Here is a 22,375-nt window from a genome sequence, read left to right on the forward strand (position 1 = left end):
GGTTTTGGGGGGAAGCGGAACGCGGAGGGGTGTCCGCAGGCCCGAGCTGCAGGAGTCGCGGGAGCGGGGGCTCTGCGGGGCTCTGCGGGGCTGGAGCTGCTCTGTTTTTTCCTCACCCCGCAGCTGAGGAACGATGAGTTCGGAGGGGAGAGTTCTGCAGTTACTGGGCTTCACGGTGCTCGTCGGCCCGAGACGCGGCTGTTTCCCTTGGGATTCAGATTGGGAAAAAAATTCAGCCCATTTTTAAAAACCCATAAGTAAAGCACTCAGCTTAAATAATTTAAAACGAGTAAAAAGCACATCAGAGTTTTCCTGAAGTAGCATTTAGGCGATTGTCTTCTTGCAGCAAGATCAATAATCTTATTTTCTTATCTTTCTGCAGGTGTTGGTCACTGAGAAGTTGGTATTTTTTTTTCCTCAAGCCACAGCTCATTTAGCTGAGGCTCACACCCCACCCCACCCCTTATTTATCTTTTAGCTTAAAAAATCAAGGGAAACGTGACATGCAGCATTACATCACATAAACTGACCCTTAAAGACCGTTGCCAGGCTAATGGCTGGGCAGGTGAGGGAAGTCTTCCTAAGTATCATCTGACCATTTTTCCCCCCTGGTAAGGAGCACTAGTGTCTCTGATGTGGAATTAAATTCCAAAAATAGTAATTTCCTTGATGGAGGTGCCCACAAGTCGCTGTGTTTCAGCCAGTTCTGTCAGTACAAGATCATAACGGAGTGGCTAAATTGTGAGGGGCTTCTGCAGGTCGAGAGTTATTTTCATTTTGTCCAGTATTATTCAAATAAATGTCTTGGCAGCTTCTTTTTCTGTTCAGCCTACGTGTTTGTTTTCCTCATATGGAGCTTCTATGAAGGTTTGGGTTTTTTTGCCCAGATACAATTTTTCACCATTCATGTGATACTTCTTCGGTATTCTTAATTGCGTGTCATGTAGCTTCATCAGCTTATGTGGAGATGGCAGGTGTAATATCAAGAAATTAATTAACATGCTTAAAATGCCCTTTCCGCCAACGTAGGTGATGTAAATGAAAGCGTGGAAGTGTTCCAGTGAAGATGTGGAAGTGTTACTGAGAGTGTGGGGTTTTTTTAATAACTGGATAGAAAATAATTAAAGAAACAGTAACTGGCAGTAGCGATTGCATCTGATTGAATCAGCTTTGCCCATTTTCTGGATTTCAGTAAAATAGAGGAGTGTGACGGATGGAAGGAGTTGCTGCTTTTAATGCGGTCGTGTAGCGTTCAGCAAGGACCTTGCTGGAGCCGCTTCTCTTGTAAGCGCTCTCAAAATCTGCTCCGGAAGGCAAACAGTAGAAGTCCAAGCACTCATCAGGGCGTGCTGTCAGCAGAGGGGAGAAGCATGTTTCTTTTTACCACCTGTAAGCAATAGCTGCTGCTCTTCATAATTTTTAAAATGCTCTGCCATCATGTTGAAGCATTTCTTGCTTGAAAACATCCGGAGTTGTATGCATTTTTACTGCAAGAATTTGTTATTAGCATAGGTTAATGTTTAAGTGTTTTGTGGCATATTTTGTTTTTTTGTTTTTAAGCAAAGGAAAAAAAAATTGTTTTCTTTTCGGAGTAGATTCAATGGGCTTGTATGGGAAGCGCTCCAGGCTCTAGGCGGGATCTGTCCCCGAGGCTTCGCTCTCGGTGATGTGCAGCTGTGTCTCCCGCAGGTCCTCATGCTGCCTGTGCCTGCTGGGGGTCACTGCCCCACGGAGGACCCCGACACCCGGCGGACGCCTTTCCCCTCCTCTCTTCCCTCCTGCGCCGCGAGAAGCGCAGGCTGTGGTGGAGCTGGCTGTCTATGAGCACTTGGTGTAGTTGAAGTTCTTCGAGCTCGGCTCGTAGCAGTGGTGCTGGCATCCGAGCAACCTCCTGTGTTTCTTTAGTTAGATGATGTCTGTGTTCCAAAAATAGATTTCCATATTAAAATACAGCTGGGGAAGGAAGCTTGAGCCATGTGTTGTCTAACAGATAATGGATGAACCGGGTCCTGCCGCAGAGCTGCTCTGAATGTGCCAAAGACAGCAGTCCGCTTTTTGAATAAGTGTTGGTAGCTGTGAAACCTGGGATGTGGATAAATTCTTAAAATCTGCACTGTGTTTTGGCTGAAATGTTGAGGAATGACTCAGTCGTGGGCGTTGCTGCGGGTGGGACTCGTGGCCGGAGCAGCCGGGGCGCTGGAAGGGGTGGTGGTGTGAGGACCTGCGCTACTTCTCGTGCCGTCTCTGCTGGGCAGCTCACCGTTATATTTCACCTTCACAGGTGAGGAAACGGAGAGAGATGTAGATTGACCAGTGTCTCCTGAACAGCAAGGTGGTGGCTAAGCCGGGGATAAAAACCTGGTGTCCCCCACCAGGTACGTCGTGGTGGAACGGGGCGCTGTCTCCTGGAAGAGCATTTTTAGGTTTTTTAATGATTTTTATTTTTCCAAAAGATTATGCTCAGCGCTACTGTGCTGTGCAGCTGGCCTAATGAAAAGGTAAAAAACAATGAAAAGGAAAATAAGTGATGTTGGATCATGCTCCAGAATGGGAAGGGGTGTTTTTTTCGAAATTGAACACTTTGCCTGGGGTGAGATGGCTCTCGCTTTCGCACGTGTGGGTCTGGCTGGCCGCCCTCAGCCCGCGCGATGGAGACTGGAGTTGTGCTCCAAGTGCTTTGGTTTGTGATCTACCTGAGGCGCAGGGAGCAGAAGCCCAGGTTAGCTCGCGTCTTGCGAGTTTGCGGAGAGCTGGTCCCGCCGTCGGGCGGACGGCGTCCCGCGCGAGGCCTCTCCCAGCCCAGGTTTCACTGTGGGCGAGCGCTACCGATTCCTTCACGTCACGGGCATCGAGCGTAGAGGTGGGAAGGCCTTTAAAATACAGAAAACAGGAAGAACAATGCATCTGGAAATATAAAAATATGAGATACCGAGTGCTGCAACTTTACAAACATTTGCAAAATGCCTGGCTGTTGCTTTTTGAATTATTTTGTCATGTAATACAGATTTGGGTTTTGTTGTGGTTTTTTGTTTTTCTTAAACTAGTCTTGAAAAATGGCACCAACGACTCCAAGAGAAGTCGGAGTATGGAGGCAAACCAGAGCTCTTCTCTTCAAGAACTGTCTTATTAAGTGTAGGACTAAAAAAAGCAGCGTTCAGGTGAGCGGAGTGCTTGTTTACTGCTGTCTTCGTTTCTGCAGTTACTTTGCATTTCAGTGGCTCCTGAGTCGGAGGCAGTGCTCAGTCATTCATGTCTCTGAAGCTTCACGGTCTCCTCTGAATTTTGGTTTGAAATAAGCTTTTTCAGAAGGTATTGTGATCCTTTCATTGAAAATGTATCCTAATGTGTACGGCATTATCCAGAAAATATCCGTGAATAAATAGTGCAAACTTAGTGCATTTTAAAAAAATACTGCACCCATAACTGAGCAGTATAGTGGGATTAAGCCTCTCCAGAAGATTTTTATCTCCTCTAACAGTTTAGCCCTGCACATAGGTGATGTGTATCATACTTGAAGGTTCGTTCTGAGGTGAAGAAGAGACAGTACAGTGCTTGGCTAGACTTGTTTAATGGTTCGTGGTTGTGTTTTGCTGCTTGCCAAATAGCGTAAGTTTGCTGATACGTAAAGCATGTAGAATTATCCCTTTGTACCTTAAAATGGCTTCTTAGCTTACCAAAGCATGCGATTAAAACCCTGCTTCGGTGCCAGAGAAGGATGTGGCATTAAAATTGCTCTTGCATTGAGAACGTGCAGAGAACTCTGCAGTTAAGTGATTGAACTCCCAGTCCCTCCTTTGAGCTTCGTGTCACTGGGATCAACTTTTGGAAAGTCTCGCTTCTACGAAAACTTGCGAAGTTTTCATATTTCTTTCTTTCTCTGCACAGGAGATCCTTTTCCCACTCTTTTTCTTGTTTTGGCTAATTCTGATGAGCATGATGCATCCGCATAGGAAATACGGCGAGGTCGCCAACACCAACCTCGGCACTCTGGATACCTCCATGCTGGTGAATTTTGTCATCGGATACACACCGCCAACCCGAATGGCGCGAGAAATCATGAAGAAAGTGGCTTTTGATAACTTCGAAGATGGTATTCGGAAACAAAGCGTTTTGTTTTCCTCAGTATATCTCGCGCTTGCGTTTGAAGGGGGAGCTCACTGTTGCTGCTGCTGACAGAAAAAACCCATTTCTTTTCCATCGCAGATAGAGAACAGACTGTGAAAGAGGGGTTTTTTTCGTTGAGGTGTTTGGGTTTTTTTTTTTTGCTTGGTTGGCAAATGTACTGGCACGACTGTCTCAAAGCGGTTTGTGTTCTGCTGTTGCAGCCAACCAGTGTTGTGTGGCTGCAGGAAAGGTTTTTGGAGGACCCAAATGCAAAGTACAAAAAGCCCCTGAACAGCTCTAGGGCTAATTAGTACTTGTCCTGTGACATCCTGGGGCAAATTCAGGAGATGCTACTGTCCTGCAGATATATTAGGTCATGTTTTCTAGTCTGTTGTTACTATCAAAGCAACATTTTAAATGTTTTGGTTTTTTTTTTAATGGCAATTCCTGTTAACACTGTGTCACCTTCTGAAAGAAATTTTTCTCCCCCCCAACTTTTTTTTTAAGTGCTTTGCTTGCACGGCTGACACATCCAGTGGGAATTTATCTCTCCAAAACGACTCTGATGTATTTTTAGTTTGATGTCCTTGATTCTCTTCCTTGCGGTGTGCATGCTTCAAAGGTGCTGCTGAGGAACAGCCCAGCCCCGCATCTGCATTTCCCTTACGGTGCCCTCGGCTGCTTCGAGCAAACGGTCCCGCTTCCCACCTTCGCAGCCCATCTTCCTCCCGTCCTCTGCTGAAGTCACTGGCAAAATACCATGTTTTCATATATTTAGCCCTTTGCACTGGTTTCATCCGCCCTTCTTAAAAGCGCTGGTGCTGGAGAATAAGCTGTCGGGTAGCTGGCAGAGGATTGGGGCACAGAAGCTCTTGGAGCAGCAAAAAATGGGGGAAAAAGGGGAAGACTTGGGGGTAAATTTGAATTGCCCACCCTGCCACTGAGCCACACTGCTGCAGGTTTCTGTTCAGGAAAATACTTCCTTTACTAGGACAAAAATACAGCCTTGTATGCATCTAAACCCAAATAAATCATTCGTTATTGGCATGGCACTTCTTTTAAAAGTGTTGCACGTTTTTTCTTCCTGCTGTGCCGATACCTAAATTGACATGATAATTTCTTCTATCTTGCAGGCATCATCACAGAGGAGTATTTAAGCGAAGAGGAGCTGCAAGAAGCCAGTGCCTTCAAACCGTCAAACTTTGTGGGTGTAGTGTTCAACGATGCCATGTCCTACCAGCTGAGGTTTCCCGATTCGGTCGCTATGTCTTCCATTTATATGGAATCGAGAGGTAAATGTACATGCTTTTGTATTTATCCGTAAGGAGATAAACTGAAAAATCATTCCCTCTTTTTCTTTTTTGGCCTGATGTTGCATATACTGGGGTTTTGGAAGTTTTTTCCACCACCCTCATAAATGAGGGGTCACCTCAAGTTGCAGCATCTTTACGTTAGGGATAGGACGGCTGTACCTCCAGCTTTTCGCATTTTAAAATGCCTTGTTTTATTCTGCAGCCAGTTGCTCCAACCTGCGGAAAGGGTGTGAATCGGTAATGTACTGGAGCTCGGGATTTACAGCTCTGCAAGCCTGCATCGATGCCGCAATTATACAGGTAAATCTGAAAAAATAACGTAACAAAACCGAGGAGGTTCAAATCCCTGGACTTCCCTGGCTCTGACTGTTTTTGTGATGTCGTCCGTTAATTGTGTAAAATGCCACATCAAAAATCAGCTTGAGTCCTATGAGCCGGCAGCGTATTCTGTGTGTGTTTTGCCATATTTTGTACAGCAGTGTTCTCGTCCGGTTGAATAACGCAGACGTTTGTCTTTTGCGTCCAAACAAGCCCGCACCGTACATCGCAGCAGCCGTCAAAACGCGAAGGCTTGACGGTGCTCACCCCAAATCCTATTTAAGATGCTGTACCAAAAGGGGCTGCAGAATTTGCCTTGCTGTTCTGTTGTCAGCGGTGCCCTCCTCTGTCTTTCTCTCCCGTCATGCCGCTCGCCGTGAGAGCGAGTCTTGTCTTTTTAGCTGATGGGAATTGCAGAATTGTTCATTTTATCTCCAGGTGTTCAGGTGTTCGATTTCCATGCTTTTGGACCGGGATTTGGGATCAGCGAGGTTTGGGGGTCCCCGGATCTCTCCCTAAGACTGGGCGGAGCCGGGGCCGCTGCCGGGGATGTAACATCAGGAGTGATGCAGAAATAACTCTTCGTTCTTCTCCTTCTAGCTGAAGACGAATCAGTCGGTTTGGGAACAACTGGAGCTGACGAGAGCAGTGGTCATGGGAGAGGCTGCAGTGGTGGAAATAGATAATTTTCCTCGTGCAATCATTTTAATTTACCTAGTGATCGCTTTCTCACCGTTTGGATATTATCTGGCAATTCATATTGTGGCAGAAAAGGAGAGGAAGTTGAAGGAGTTCTTAAAAATACTGGGACTTCACGACACTGCCTTTTGGTATGTGAGTGTTTGGTATAACCCCTTCTTTATAAAAGAAAGACAAAATATAGCAAGAAATATTTAAAAAATAACACTTTCTAGGAAGAACTCCTCTATCCCATCCTCCAATTTTGTAGTTCCTTTCAGTCTGATTAACTGAAAACAGCCTAAAAGTGAGATGCACTGTAAAATCTGATGCAGCGATACTTGCAGTATCATGAAAATAGGAATATTTTAATACCATTTTACATTTATGCATGTAAAGTTATGCCAGACTTAGAGGGGTTAAATGTGATGATGTGTGAGATTTTTATTTAGTTTGATTTTTATTGGTTTTGAATATTTTTGGCTCAGTACCTCCTTTTCTGGAGGCTCAATAGGTAACCTGTAGCCTCTCTCCAGAGCTTAGCAGCAGTTTGCCCGACGCATAACTAAATGAATCTTGCTCTGTAATTCTAACCTGACAGAGCAGTCTCAGCAACAGGTTTTAATTCGTTTCCTTACCGTGGTGGAAATTGTCCTGTGCAATATAATGTTGTTTGTGGTCTGGGTGTTTTTCCCAAACGAGAGGTGGTACTAATTTGAAGTCGTTGACAGTTGCAGAGAGAAAAACGGGTTTAGCTTTGCCGCAGTAGCCGACGGTGTTTTAGCATCTTTCGCTGCTGCACTGTAACAGCCAGCTGGGGTTGTCTGGGTTATATTTTTCTAGTTGCTTTTGTTTTATTTCTGCACCCGAGCTCTTTTTTTGACAGTTAGTTCTGCTCGTTTGTTCCATTTGTCGTCCTTGGTGACGAATCTTGCCGAGTCCTTCGCCCGCAGCGTTGTCCGCTGTCCCCACCCGCCCCTCGCACGTCAGCACTGAGCATCTCTGCTGTGGAGAAAATAGTTTTACTTTTCCCATGTGAAATGGGAGCGATCTGCAAAGGCACACCGGTAGTACAGCTTCGGTCGACCGCTGAAAATAACTCAGGAACTTGTTTGTGAGGAAAAGGTGTCATTTTTTTTACTAGCTGTACACAAACCGCCCTTGTTTCCCGAGGTTAGAGTTGCTCACAGACTTGCAGCTCTGCTTTTGAAAAGGAAAGGATTTTATTACCCTGCCCAGCTACTGGAATGACTAGTGTATTAAATTTTAAATAGAATTTCTTTAATTATTGAAACCTACTACTCAGTTTCCCTATTTTAGTTATACCAGGGGATTAATTATGTAAGTTAGGGGGGAAAAAAAAAATATAATGAATCATCTAATTGTGTATCATTTTGATGCTGTGGGTATTGATGTTTGTGCTCTAATGCTTAGAACAATTACAGGGATGTTTACAAGAGCTCTCTTTATCTGGGGGCACTTGTTTTGTTGCAAGCCTGTTCTCTGGTGCAGCTGTCTGGAATACTAAAGAATGGTAGTTTTAGCTATTTTTGTGGGTGAATAATTCAAGCTTGGAATTCATTGACTGGTTTCTGTTCTTTTTTTCCCCTTTCGCTCCTAGGCTTTCCTGGGTGCTGCTCTACATGAGTCTGATTTTTGTCATGTCCATTCTTATGGCAGTGATTGCAACCGCCTCTTCCCTCTTTCCCCAGAGCAGTGCCTTTGTGATATTTCTCCTTTTTTTCCTGTATGGAATCTCTTCAGTAAGTATTCCTGGACTGGTTCAATTCAGCTATCCCATCCCTGTTCAGATGAGTGTTTTTCTTTCCCAGCTGATCTTGTTCTTTCTGCTTAAAGCATCTGGAACAAACGTAGCTTCTGTAGGACCGAACGGTGGTGGGTATCTTACCTGTCCCCATCCCCTTCCCTGGGGCTGCGCTGGTTTGGGATCCTGTACGGCTCTCGGCCGTCACTGTGAGAAATAGCTTTCCTTACTGAAGTACCTGAGTTTATAATCATCTGGCTTTGAGCTGAAAACAGTCTGTGCAGCACCATTTTGAAGTCCAAAACCATGCCCTTTTCTAAACATTTGCTGTTCCTATATGGCATAAGGTTAAAACCCTAATTAAGGGTCAGAGAATTAATTTATACAGCAAATTGCTTGTCTGAGTGCATAAGCAACCAATGCAGAAATAGCTATTTGTTGACTGCTGTTTACAGAAGCTGTGCTAAGCAGGGTGTATACGCATACGCAGCCGTACGGCTCCTTATTTTTCTTTTGTAATTTTTTTACTCCTCTTTGTCGCCTGGCGTCTTTGGGAAGCTCCCTCCGACAGACTGTTTGTCAGGGAAGGGTGGGACGTGGGTGAATGCTGGAGCGACTGTACCAGGACAGTGGTTGGATTTTCAGAGGAAAACGTGAAGCTGTGGTCTTTTTGCTTTAGTTTTTCAATACCTTGTATTATTATTTTTTTAATAACTTCTTACCATTTTTTATTTTAATCTGTTCTCAGGTTTTCTTTGCGCTTATGCTGACACCTCTATTTAAAAAATCAAAACATGTGGGTATAGTGGAGTTCTTGGCGACGCTGGCTTTTGGTTTTGTGGGCCTTAATATTGTCCTGCTGGAAGATTTCCCCAAGTCTTTCGTGTGGATTCTCAGCCCCTTGTGTCAGTGCAGCTTCTTGACTGGTGTCGCCCAGGTAAATAACTTTCTACTCCTCAGATTGCAGCCTCATTGCCCTCATTTGTCTTGCACTGTTTTCAGATTGGTTTTGCTGTAGGTATTCTTAAATTTTTTTTTTTTTATAAACTGGTGGGGGGGGGGGAAATGCCTATTTTGATACCTTCCCATAGCAATTTAATTGTAAATTAAAAAGTAAAAGGCAGTGCATCATCAAGCAGCTGCTCTTCTTTGTGTTCATTGCTGTGATCTCAGTCACTTTTTCTTCTCTTCTTCTTTTTTTTTTTTTTTTTTTTTTCCATTGCTGTTTTGCACTGTGCTGTGGTGTCTTTCCGGGCTGGTACAGTGCTGGTAACATCTCCCTCTGTCCATGTTTGTTGGCAGGTCATGCATCTAGAAGATTATGAAAATGGTGCAACATTCTCAAATCTAAATCACGGTCCTTACCCACTCTTTATCTCTCTTATTTTATTGGTGCTGGATAGCATATTTTATCTGCTTGTGGCTGTCTACCTTGATCAGGTTATCCCAGGTATGTTCATGAGAAAAATTAGCCTGAACTGTGCTGGCATCACCAGTTCCCCAAGTCCCGAGCCCCCCAGGGCTCGTGCCATTTCTGGTTGCATTTCAGCTGTGGAGAAGGGAGATGCTGCTGTTTACAAATGCATTTTACGCCGTGACTCAGAATACTTTCGGCTGAAATAATTTATATGCCACTAAAACCATGAGATGGGAGGAGGGCTGTTAGCACGTTTAGAGTTAATGGCCTTTATGTATGCCAGCTAAACTCTGTTTCCCTTTTTCCTAGAGGAAAAGCTTCCTTACTGGGTTAACTAGTGCCTCAGCCTTTGCAGTTTGCTCTTACGGGGTTGAAAATTAAAGCCTGCTCTGCCTGTTCCAGGCCTTTCCCTGTGACAGCAGTAGTTTGACATGAAATGCAGAATGAAGTTGTTAATCTTGCGACTAATGCCTGGTTAAGCCCTTCAGCTCCGCTTGCCGCTGATCTCTCTGTCTTTATGTTGCCTGCGTTTAAGTGACCGTTCTTTCAGCACTGGGCGTTTCTCTTGCTTAGAAAGAGATTTGCACATATATTTAAATACTTGGCAAAACTGGAACCTGCTAGCAGTGTTGATGGGAACCGTGGCTTAAAAGCAGATAATGTAGAGTTGGCTGATGAAACCCCTCCAGAATGGAGGTGTGGGCTGGCTCCTGAACTTTTAGCAGGGTAGCTCATGGCTTTTAGAGCTAAAACCCAAAAGGCAAGGAATACCAGCAGTTACCATTAAGAAATTTTTCCCTTTACTATCCAGGGGAGTTTGGACTACGCCGCACGCCATTTTTCTTTATGAAGCCCTCGTTTTGGTCAAAGCACAGAAAAAATTACAAGGAGTTGTACGAGAGCAGCGTCAACGGCAGTTTAAGTTTCAGTGAGATAGTTGAACCTGTGCCTTCCGAATTTCAGGGGAAAGAAGCCATCAGGTACGATTCCTGCCCTGTCCCACAAGCAGTTTAGCCCACCTGGGTCCCTGATATTTAATGTGCAATTTGAAAATCGCTCTTGTTTCTCCAACTGTTGGATTCAAATAGCATATGGTATGCATTGCAGAGAGTCCTCCACACACACACACAGAGCACGGCTCGTTTCCATTTGCGGTGAAGCCCCATCATTGACGACATGGACGCTCTCCAAGGATAAATCACTGGGCTTAAAGAAGGGGTTTGTTTGTGGATTGTATTCCTTCAGTTGGAGTCCTCTCAAAACTGAACGGTTTTCCATTCCCTCAGTTTCTCTGAGGCCACGAGAGGCGTAAGCGGTTGCAGATGTTGAAACGCCTACTCTTCTGGGAGGGTTTAGTTTCTGGTAACACATTTGAGGAGAAAAAGCTGAATTCTAGGTTTGTGTGAAGGCTGTTGTGTCCTCCATAGACCAGAGGAGAACTTTGTGGTGGTGTTACCCAGCTGCCGTATCTTAGAGGGTAAAACTGAAAAATAGATGTCCATGCTCTCATCTTCCACGTTGCATTTTGTGTCACCTGTTGTCTTGCATCTGGACTGTCATGTATTTTTGGTGTGTCTCCGATATTATTTTCAGTATCTTCCTTTTAGTCCTTGTTTCCATCACTTTCCAACGGCATGCCCTGATGTGAGTTGAGGAACCCTGTGTCTTCACTGCTCCAAGTCAATATTTGAGCATAGTGACCAGAAGAACTCTTGTCCTGTCCATGATATCCGCGTCAATTTTGGGCATCTGCCATAGGTTGAAGGGTCCAGTTTCGATCCTGATGCTCACATGAGAACATTGTGGCTGTTTTCGCATTATTCATCCACCTTGGACTCTTTCCATAGCATCCCTCCACCAGCTCCCCATCACTTTCATACTATCTTGTCATCTTTCTTGTACAGGTTTTGTTTTCTTTCATACACAGTTCTCCTCCCCGCTATTCACACCTGTAATCCACTCCCCATCCCCATTTTCAGGGTGGCCAGTCTTCCAAAACCCACCCTACACATGGTGCCTTCAGATAAACTGTTTTTTTTCATTTTGAAAAACAGTGGGGCTGGAAGGAAGGTTCTTACTTTTCTTGGAGAGAAAGATACCTGCTTGCTTTTGCCTAATTTTGATCAAGAGCTGTCAGTAATCACATCTTTGGAGTCTGGTGTACTAATACCTATTTTCCATATCCTATCTGTTGAGTCTTCTGTTGTATTGTGAATTTACTGGGGAGTAGCTGTGCCCTTTTCTAGCTTGGGAAACCTCTAGTGCGTTGTTCTACCATGAGAAAGAAACAGAGATTTGAAACAATTCACTCTGTCATCATAGAAAATACCTTAGAAGGTGACGAGAAAAAACTTTCTGATACCAGGGTGGAGACGGACCAAGTTCTGCAACAAGATGACCTGTCTCTTGACTTGCCTCTACGGGTCTTTAACATGTCTAGTCCCACTTCAGCATGGTTGTCTTGTGACTGTTGCCGACATTCAAAATAACACATAAAGATCCTAAAATAGTTTATAAAATGACCTGTCTTCTTTCAGAATCAGCTGTGTTCAGAAAACATTCAGGAAAAAGGGGGAAACTGTGGAGGCTCTCAGAAGTAAGAACGTTTGAGCTTTTTAGCTGCTTAGCAGATGCAGAGGAGCAATAGCTGAATTGTTGAGTGGTCTTTTGTGTTTCAGTTCGGGCTTTTTGGTTTCTTTTAGTGGGGTGGGACCTTGGAGCATGAATGCCAGATGTGATTGTGTGTGTGTCTTCTCTCACCGCTTTGGCAGTAATCTTCTTTAAAGTGGTACCCCAAAAAGAGGAGCCCTTCCATCCCTAAATAAAGCCAGCTGACATTGTCCCCGTTATTCCTCCTCCGCTCATGTCACTAGTGATATGATCTTCCCTGCCCCATCTCCCTGATCTTGCCATCTCGTTTCTCCATGTGGCTTTTAAACGTGGCCACCCCGCAGCCAGTGCCGGGACTGCCCCAGCCCCAGCCGTCCCGGGCCACGCCAGGCTGTGGAGGTAAGGCGTCCCTTCAGCAGCACGTAAATGCATACCCCATATGTCGGTATTTGAATTTACCTCTGCAGTAGGAGCCGGCACCAGGTGCCACGAGCACATCGCTAACATCTCCGCTTTCTCTTGCGCCTGCCTCGGGAACCAGATTTATCCTTTGACATCTATGAAGGTCAGATCACGGCTCTGCTTGGGCACAGCGGGACCGGGAAGACAACGCTGATGAACATCCTTTGCGGGCTGTGTCCACCGACGGACGGTGAGCTTCTCCGCTGTTAGGACATACCCCAGGGGAGGTTTAGATTGGAGTGGTCAAGCATTGGCACAGGCTGCCCAGGGAGGTGGTGGAGTCACCATCACTGGAGGCGTTCAAAAAACGTGTAGACGTGGCACTTCGGGGCATGGTTTAGTGGGCATGGTGGTGTTGGGTTGATGGCTGGACTTGATGATCTTAAAGGTCTTTTCCAACCTTAATGATTCTGTGATTCTGTGAGATTTAAGTACCCTTCTTTTGAAAACCAAAGCTGTTCACCTTTGTTGTTATTTCAGGGTGCAGCAAATTCTTCTCTGAATAACGTCTGGAAGAGTCCACTCTAGATTCACATCCATGTTAGCCCGCTCTCTGGCTGTAAAAAACCTCCCAGTTGATTGACTCTGGGTTTTTGTTGTTTGGGTTTTTTTAGGGTTTGTCTCTGTCTACGGACACAAAGTCTCTGAAATCGATGAAATGCTTGAAGTGCGACAAATAGCGGGGGTGTGCCCCCAGTCCGACATACACTTCGATATACTAACTGTGGAGGAGAATCTCTCCATATTTGCTGCAATTAAAGGAATCCCTCAGAATGATTTGATACAAGAGGTAAGTCAGCTGGACACAGATATTGTCTTACATGTTCATTTTTAACCTGTAGGGTGAAATACACTTAGTCTGCACAGCTATTTCTTTAAGACAAGTTTGCAGGGAAATATTACTTTACAGTACAATTAGACATAGAGGTACAGATATTTTTAGAAAGATGAACTGTTAATTTTTCCTAGGAAACACAAACGCTCATGAAACATTTTAAATCCCAGCATTTGTATTCAAGCATAGACACCTTTTAACTTCAGGTTTTCTGGAGCTTAAGACCCTGCTTTGGATGTACAGATTCGTTAGCGGACTGCACAGTTCAGATATAGAATACGCTGTGAATTGAGAAGAGTTAATTTGAATGTTAGTCTTAATAATCTGTTTTAAAAACATGTATAGTCTTTTTTTAACATTAAAATGTGTTTCTTACGTTTTAAAGGTGCAGAAGGTGTTGTTGGATTTGGATATGCAGCCCATCAGAGACAATCAAGCTAAAAAATTAAGCGGGGGGCAGAAAAGGCGGCTGTCGGTGGGAGTTGCTGTTCTTGGGAACCCAAAGGTGAGCGTGGTGGAGGCGTTCCCGACTTGCTGTCACTAATACACCTGAGGGTTGACGTCTCTTGTCAACACCAACTAATGCATATAATGTGTAAGATGCAGAAATTGTTACTGGGAGCATCTGTCGCTCTTTTTTTCTTCATTTATGGTTTAAACAATTAAAATAGCTTCAATAGCTCAACCTTTATGCTCGAGGTTGGTAATGGTTTAGGTAATGGCAGTAGCTCTGGATTTGATCTCTTTGTGAAATAAATAGCGTGACAAGTTCTGTGTCATTTCTGGCAGGTAACATTTAGCCCCCAGCAGCGAAAATGTCAGGAGACTTTCCTTGCAAAGCCACCCAGGCACTTGGAGCAGGGACCGAGCCAGAGAGCTCTTCTGCATTACAGATCTATTATTTCTGGCCTGTAAGAATGGGGGCTGCTTTTAGATCTGTACTTAATAATGATGTGCGTGACAGTTCGCTGGGATTTTAAAAGCGTGTGTGTATATTTAACCATCCCTTAATAGAGGGAGGGAATCCATAGCTAAACGTAATTATGTTAGAAACAGAATAAAAGGGACTGTGGCATTAAGTTACTATATGATTTTTCCATATGTCACAACAGGAGATGCATTTATTCAAAGCGTGGTGCAGATAGCTGCCTTGCTTACTCTCGGGTGTCTCCTATACATTTTAGAGGACTGACTAGCAGGCTTCAGACAAAAAGCCCGGTATCTGTTCCTTAGGTGGGATTTCCTGAGGTCAGCACCTTGCGCACGGATACGCTTTCCATTTGCAAACGCTTGTTTTTACACACAGGTTTTACTCTTGGATGAGCCAACTGCGGGTATGGATCCGTGTTCACGGCACATCGTCTGGAACCTCCTGAAAAACAGAAAAGCGAATCGCGTGACCGTTTTCAGTACCCACTTCATGGACGAGGCGGATATCCTCGCCGGTGAGTCCTGCCGCAATAGCCTGGCTACCTAAATTGGTGCTTCTCTAACCATGGTATATGCCTTTATTTGAAATACAGGCTTGGGTTTTGGAGTAAATTGATAGTCCTCTGATTTTGTTTGTTTGTTTGTTTGTTTGTTTCTAGATCGTAAAGCTGTGATTTCTCAAGGGATGCTAAAATGCCTTGGATCTTCTCTTTTTCTCAAAAGCAAATGGGGAATTGGCTACCGCTTGAGGTATACTTTTTGTGTGATACCTGTTACGTGACATCATGTATCTTTTGTTTTTTATTGTTTTCTGTTGAAACTTGTAAGATAGCACCCCTTGCCCCCAAAAAAGATCTTTTTATCATCTTCACACTGGATGTTAGGTGCTCTGGTGGCTGCTAGTTCTGATGCAGGTGTAAGGAAAAAAGCAAGCTTTAAAAACCCAGTTTCTTTTGCATTTTCTTAGTATGCACATCGATGCCTATTGCAACACAGAAGCTACAACCTCGCTGATAAGACAGCACATACCTGCAGCCAGCCTGATCCAGGAGAACGATGAGCAGCTCGTGTACACCCTGCCGCTCAAGGACATGGACAAGTTTGCAGGTATTGATGTTTTTGTTGTGCTGCAGGGTTGAACGGCGGCAGGAGAGAAATCCATCGAGCGAGGCTGTAGCCGTAAATTGTTGCTTCTGCATTTCGGTGTTTTTATATGTATTTGTTGTTTGGCTGGTATTCAGTCGGAGAGGTTTTTTCTCGGGTGAGGGAGGACCTCGTCGCCTCCTCCAAGGGGGTTGTGGTGTGTTAGGAGGGATGTGGGTACCCGGCAGCATGTGCTGGGGAGATGCCCTTAGCAGAAGGGTGAAGAGACCCTTTTGCCCCAGAACGCCCTTGACCTGCAGAAGGATCGTCTTGCTGCAGAGCGTTGTAATGAGCAGGGCTGGCCTCCGGTGGGAAGCCAGAAAGCCCCAAGTCCAAATTTCTTTACGGAGGGAGTGGTCAGGCATTGGAACAGGCTGCCCAGGGAGGTGGTGGAGTCACTGTCACTGGAGGCATTCAAAAAACTTGTAGACGTGGCACTTCGGGGCACGGTGGCATTGGGTTGATGGTTGGACTTGATGGTCTTAAAGGTCTTTTTCCAACCTTAGTGATTCTGTGATTCCCTTCATTGTGAGCCGCAAGAGCATTGTGTCTCTGCCTTAGAATTCGCTGGGGAGCGGGGACAGATGTGTTGGTTTCACCAGATGGCAGCAATTTTCTGATCAGTCCTATGCAAGGCTCCTTGCTCATCTCCCAGGAGAAAATGGAAGAAACAGCATGTCCCTTGTGCTATGTGGAAAGCGAAGGGAGGATTAATACTGATGTGAATGCAGCTAATATTTCATAAATGCTTTTTCCCCTCCAGTTGCATTTAACCAGTTAATAATTTATTAGCTTCACCTTTGGCAGCCACTGTGTGTAGTTTTGAAAAACAGGCGTCTTTATGCAAGATTGAACCAATTCCCCTGAAGTATTTTAAGGAGAAGCCGACGTTAGGAATATGCCTCAGCCCCTAGTGGGGCAGAAGAAATCACAGAGCTCTGATGAGAATTTTTGGGTGTCCAGTTGCTTTTCCCATTTTACACATTTGCGTTTCCCTTCGTTACGACCTTGGCTCTGAAGCTCCTCATTTTGTCACGTCCTTCACTTCAAAGGACTGTCAAGAGCTCAATAGCATTTTTTTTTATCCCAAAGTGCTAATAAGTGCTCTCACTCTGAACGTCATTTTGGTCTTCAAGCTATGCAGGCTGTCTAGGATCTTCTGCCCAGTTAAGCCGGCTTTACAGATCTGGGTATTTATATGTAATTTATAAAAAATTACTCAGTAGTTTAATTTGTAAAATCCCTTTGTGCCTGGGCAGGGATCAAGGTAGGTTGAGCTGTCCCGCAGTCCTTGGGGGTGATGAGCCCAGGAGAGGGGCTGTCGCAGCCAGCCGGGAGGCAGCTCAGAGCCCAGGAGCTTTAGGATGCTGAGGTGGTTTGAAGAGATGCCACATTTTCCCATAGCTGGCCACAGGGCCTGAAGTTCTGGGCTAAAAGGAGCTTATCCCAACCTTGGTTCTCAAGCCATGACCTGTGTTTCTAATTAAGCAACCGTATTTACAAGTTACCTGCTTTCTAGAGTACCGTGCAGAAGGCTTTAGGGATGCCTCTGACGGGCTTGAAGATCTCTCGGGAGACGACGTAATCCCGTTTCGGAGCAACCAATACGTTTCACTTCTGTCTCTAGGCTTGTTTTCTGACCTCGACACTCATTCCCATTTGGGCGTTATCACGTATGGCGTTTCCATGACAACGCTGGAGGATGTCTATCTGAAGCTGGAAGTTGAGGCAGAGATCGATCAAGCAGGTGGGATGGACCGTAGCTGTTTTCCTCTTTTCCTTCATATTTGATTTAGTCTTAAGTAGTGTAGAATTGCCCATGGCACATCACTGCTAGAAGCCGTTTTGCTACGGAGGTGAGAATAAAAAATCATCTCGCAGAGCACTGTGCCGAGCAGCACGGGGTGCCTTCGTTCTCACATTGTTCCAGGCTTTTGAAATATTTAACATGAAAAACACACAAAAGCAGCAAGTTGGGTGGGGAGAGATTCTGGGAGGATCCGGGGAAAAACCATTTAGCTGGCTGGCTGTCTCTTCAGTAATTAATTTTTCATGCAGTCTGCTTACATCTAAATTCTTTGCTTTACAGTTGCACTTCTTATGGCTAAGCTTTTGAAAATCCACTTTATTTTTCTAATGGAGCTTACTTTCAAGAAATTTTAAATGCACAACATAAAATTTATTTCCAACCTTCTGCATGAACAGTAATATTACTAGCCTGCACTAAAGGCTGAAATAGCTGAACTTGTCTCTTTTCCTGTCCTTTAAACTGACTTTCAATTCAAGTGAAAATTAGGACTGCTTACTATTCCTCCACAATTAAATTCTGCTTTTGATGTCAACTTTAAACAGTTTAAGCTATCTTAATCTTTTTAGAGCTTTCTTTGTGATACAGACTAGTAAACTATCCTGCTCCGCAACGCTTTTGCATGTGTACGAGAGGGTTTAACAGCTGAGTGTGCTGGTACTGAATCATACAGATGCATACACAGGCTAACAGCATGAAACCGGGGCAAGGTGCACCTTCGGAGAGGCAGAAAGTCGTATCGTCTGCCTTAAGCGTCTGCTGTGCGGGCGATTCGGGGCGTTGGGGCAGATCGGTGTCATTGAGCTTGGGGTTAAGTTGAGAGACGGGGATGAGATGGTTTCTGCAATAGTGAGGGGAAGGAATCGGTGGCCACCCAGCTTTCTCCAGCCCCGCCGTTTCAAACTGCGAAGCTTTGACAGAGCATGAAATCTGTAGAGTTCTACTCCTCCTTTTTCAGATTATAGCGTGTTCAATTCCCAGCAAGTGCAGGACGACATGGATACAAAATCCCTTGACGACATGGAGCAGAGCCTCCTGATGCTCTCGGAGACGAAGGCGCCAGCCATGAGCCATACAGCCCTCTGGAAGAAGCAGGTTTCCACCATAGCAAAAGTTCACTTCCTCAGTCTCAAGCGGGAAAATAAATGCGTGAGAGTTATGTAAGTGTTGGGGCTTTCTCACTTACATACCAAATTCTCAAAATCTGTTTGAATGGTAGCAGAGAAACAGCAGGATGCGATTAATTTCTTTCCCATAGTTACATTTCAACAATAACAAGCATTACTGTTGCATAGATGCTTTTTTTGGGGGGCGAAGGAGATGTTGTTTTAATAACATGCACATGAACTGGGTTGTCTTTCGATGAGTTTTAATAAAACCAAAACTTTTATTTCTTTCAGGTTGTTGCTTTTTCTGATTTTTCTTGTAGTTCAGATTTTGCTGTTTTTCATACACCACATCATCAAAAATTCTGTAGCTGCTATCAAACTTTCCCCAGATTTGTACTTGCTGAAGCCCAGAGAGGACAATCACAAGTACAGGAGTCGTCTCCTACTGCAGAACTCCACAGGTAGGAGAGCAGAGATGCTCCGCGGGGGCAGCTCCTGTCTCCCCCTCACTCTTTAGCATTTCACATGGTGGGGAGGGATGGTGTGTGCTACTTTTGGGGTTAGGGACAAAGTTTTTCCTTGCAAGTAGCCCAAGTGAAGAGTTTGCAAGTACGCAGCAATGGTAGAGAGTGAGTATCCTTCGTGCCGTAGGGTTTGGTTCAGAGATCTTCCTCCTCCTCCTCCCGTCTCAGGTAGCCTTGTGCTCGCTATGTCTTGAGACAGAAAGATGACCTGTGTGAAGGAGCTGGGTAGGGAGACGCTTAGCTACGTCAACATTAAAATCCTGGTACAACACATTTTGGAAAATTCCTTTTTATTTTGACTTAGGGTGTTTTAAAAGCATGTAGCAGCGCTCCGGGCAATAGAAACGAGTGTCTGTTGGAGCTGTTGGGAATCTGAGCTTAATACAGCTTCGTTTCTCCAGACTGTGTATCACAGTGCCGCCAGTTTCCTGCTCTCTTAGCTAATTCTCTGTTCAACTGGAACTTCTGAGTATCCTGATGGTGCTCGCTGGCAGCTCTGCTTCCCCACTGCTGCATTTGACTTGCACAAATTGGAGAATATAAACAAAAAAATTTCTTGAATTCTTTGGAAGCTGTTGAGTGAGAAGCCAGAATAAAAACATTATGTTGTTCAAAATAGCAAAGGACTCTTTTTGGTGGGCGTGTGTAAAGAAACAGTGATCTTTCGTCAGAGGATTATATCACTGAGAAAATGCAGCAATAATTTTGTGTCAAATACTCCAAGGTGGTGAAGAGTAATCACCTTGTTTCCTCTGTCTTACACCAGAATCGGATATTGATGACATTGTCCACTCTCTTGGGAGCATGAACATACTCTTGGAGATGTTCAATGACAGTGATTACGTCTCAGCTGCCCCTCACAGTGCAGCTTTAAACGTGTTTGACCTTGAATCCAGGCAGGTAAGACGGACAGACCAGCTCGGTCATATCCCAAAGAGCGGACAGAGTAGCTGGTTAGTTTGTTGTACTCTTGCCTGAGAGGCACATATTGAGTCATATAATCAAATAATATAGTATAATATTGCTTATGCAGGAGGCCGGGAAGGAGGACTTGTATTAACAGAATGGAAATATTATCAAAATAAATGTTCTTCCGTAATGATAATTATGGTAGGCTAATAAAACTTCCATCCCCCTTTCTTCCCCACAAGGGTACAAAAAGCCAAAAGAAATATTTTACTTCACAGAGACCTGGCATAGGAATTTTATTTTTTTTTTACTTGCACTGGCTGAATTATACAACGTGACAGAAGTATAATTCCATGGTGCTGTCATGTGTAAAGAAAAATGAGTTTCTTGGATTGTAAGATTCATTTCAATATGGTCACTGAAGGATTGTCAGAAAGATTTGAACATCAGGGTCGTATTTAATCTCCAACAAAGGAACTGCTTTGCAATATGCCAGCTCTGTCTCTTGTTCCCGTTTTTATTCATTGCAAACTGTTAATATTAACATGACAGTGCGGCCCTTAGCGAATGTTAATTTTTGCCTGTCTGGTTTTTAAAGGCATTAGCATGAACAGACGAGTGCGGGTCGTTGTGTGTTTTGTTTTTCAGGCTGTAATTGTCTGGAGCATCATTTGTCATAGCATCACAGTTGCATAAAACAGTCTGGGAATTTATTCCAAATAACTTGTTCTCTAGGAGCATGGCTGTTTTCCTGAATTAGGTGATGTGTTGTAACCACCCTGAGCAGCCCAGAGCTTCCCGCAACGCACACTCCAGTATGCAAAGATTTTTCCCAATGTTTAGGTTGAATTAAGCTCCTAGGAGAGCCCTCCCAGGGTATTACCCTTCGTGCAGAAGAGTTAACGTAGCAAACGCTTTCCTTCCCAGAACTACGTTTTCACGGTCGTGTTCAACAGTACCATGGTGCATTCCCTGCCGGTTTTGATGAACATTGTCAGCAATCTACTTCTGCGCCATCTGAACGTGACGGAGAGCATTCAGACCTGGAGCAACCCCTTCGTGCAGGTGAGCAGCGCCCGTGGCCGCAGCGGGGGCAAAAGTCACCCTTGAGCACGGGGCGGGTGCCGAAGCGTCCCTGGGGCGAGGGGGGAGCGCAACGGCACGACGTGAGCGGCGGCAGGAGCCGGTCGGGACTGTCTGCGGCACCGAGGGCCACGCTCTGTAGGGTGCTGTGGGGAAGGATGCGGCCCCAGCAGCCAAAAGCCGGTGGAGCGAGTCCGTGGTGGTACGGACCTTGGCGGAATCGAAGAGGACTCAAACGGTGCCGGGGTTTCGTTCCGCAGCACGTGCAAGCGGCGGAGAAAGGAGCTGGGAAAGAGGATGTCCCGTTGGGAATTTGGAAGGGGTTTCTTACAGGTTGCCCGCTCCTCTGGGGGCGGGATGCAGGGATGCTGGAGGTCTGCTGCCTCCTCTGCAGAGCTGGGGTGGCCTTGAGCAGAGGAGAGGACCTGCTGCAGGAGAGAAATGCTTTAGGAGTTTATTAGGCACCCTCATAAATACCCCAAAAACTTCCATAGCTATTTTTCTTCATGCTGCAGCTCAGATGACCTTGAGCTACACAGAATATATGTTTTGGCATTTACTGTCATGTGCCGATTCTAACTGCTTTTTTTTTTCGTCGCGCATGTCTTTTTTGGTATTGAGGAAATCTGATTTGTATTTCAGAATCTACCAGACACAATTTTCAGACTGGAGATCTATTTTGAAGCTGTGTTACTGGGAATCATTATTACTGGAATGCCACCCTATTTTGCCATGGACAATGCAGAAAACCATAAGGTAAACTCCCAGATGCGGATTCGTAAACTGCAGGAGAACTTAAAAACCTTGGGATTTTGAGGGAAATCTTAAAAAGTGTTTTAAATAGCATCTTTTGCCATGAGAGGCAGTATGGATGTGGCTGCTGTTTGCTGCCTGGGACAGAGCAGATTTGGGAAAAGCTCTCTTTCTTTCTGTGGAAATACTTTTTGCTTCTTTGGCAGCTAAGATCAGCAGTAACTGGGTAACACACTGATGCACGTCAGCGTAAAAGCAGCGTATCAGGGGAAAACAAGATCCTGCTCGTACACCAAGGCACACAAACATCGTGTTAATTTTGACTGACACTTAATTAATGCTGCGCTTGCTTTCCTTCTTGCAGATCAAAGCGTACACGCAGCTGAAAATAGCGGGGCTTTATCCCTCCGCTTACTGGACTGGGCAAGCTGTGGTTGACCTCCCACTGTTTTTCTCCATCCTCGTGCTGATGATAGGCAGCCTCTTCGCCTTTCACTACGGCGTTTATTTCTACGTGGGCAAGTTCCTTGCTGTGGTGAGCGCGGTGGGGACCGGAGCGCACGTGGGGATGTGAGATGGTTGTGTTATTTTCCACAAGTGTTTATTTTTAGTAGG

The 22,375-nt window shown here is 45.0% G+C and overlaps 1 protein-coding gene across 1 annotated transcript in view; it reads left to right on the forward strand.

Annotated features, from left to right (window-relative positions):
* The first annotated feature begins 3,053 nt into the window (after positions 1 to 3,053).
* ABCA5 (ATP-binding cassette, sub-family A (ABC1), member 5) overlaps positions 3,054 to 22,375 on the forward strand; it is a 27,451-nt gene continuing 8,129 nt past the window's right edge. Inside the window, exons 1-23 of the mRNA XM_010291328.1 lie at positions 3,054 to 3,158; positions 3,886 to 4,090; positions 5,238 to 5,396; positions 5,620 to 5,717; positions 6,336 to 6,565; positions 8,035 to 8,176; positions 8,927 to 9,115; positions 9,481 to 9,628; positions 10,407 to 10,575; positions 12,133 to 12,191; positions 12,747 to 12,857; positions 13,282 to 13,457; positions 13,888 to 14,007; positions 14,809 to 14,947; positions 15,092 to 15,182; positions 15,400 to 15,539; positions 17,203 to 17,322; positions 18,341 to 18,542; positions 18,783 to 18,952; positions 19,782 to 19,915; positions 20,852 to 20,989; positions 21,650 to 21,763; positions 22,125 to 22,295. Of these exons, the coding sequence (XP_010289630.1) occupies positions 3,054 to 3,158; positions 3,886 to 4,090; positions 5,238 to 5,396; positions 5,620 to 5,717; positions 6,336 to 6,565; positions 8,035 to 8,176; positions 8,927 to 9,115; positions 9,481 to 9,628; positions 10,407 to 10,575; positions 12,133 to 12,191; positions 12,747 to 12,857; positions 13,282 to 13,457; positions 13,888 to 14,007; positions 14,809 to 14,947; positions 15,092 to 15,182; positions 15,400 to 15,539; positions 17,203 to 17,322; positions 18,341 to 18,542; positions 18,783 to 18,952; positions 19,782 to 19,915; positions 20,852 to 20,989; positions 21,650 to 21,763; positions 22,125 to 22,295 (3,330 nt within the window). The remainder of the gene's footprint in view (positions 3,159 to 3,885; positions 4,091 to 5,237; positions 5,397 to 5,619; positions 5,718 to 6,335; positions 6,566 to 8,034; positions 8,177 to 8,926; positions 9,116 to 9,480; positions 9,629 to 10,406; positions 10,576 to 12,132; positions 12,192 to 12,746; positions 12,858 to 13,281; positions 13,458 to 13,887; positions 14,008 to 14,808; positions 14,948 to 15,091; positions 15,183 to 15,399; positions 15,540 to 17,202; positions 17,323 to 18,340; positions 18,543 to 18,782; positions 18,953 to 19,781; positions 19,916 to 20,851; positions 20,990 to 21,649; positions 21,764 to 22,124; positions 22,296 to 22,375) is intronic.

This window comes from Phaethon lepturus, unplaced genomic scaffold, assembly GCF_000687285.1.
Source record: "Phaethon lepturus isolate BGI_N335 unplaced genomic scaffold, ASM68728v1 scaffold20407, whole genome shotgun sequence".
Classification (NCBI taxonomy): domain Eukaryota; kingdom Metazoa; phylum Chordata; class Aves; order Phaethontiformes; family Phaethontidae; genus Phaethon; species Phaethon lepturus.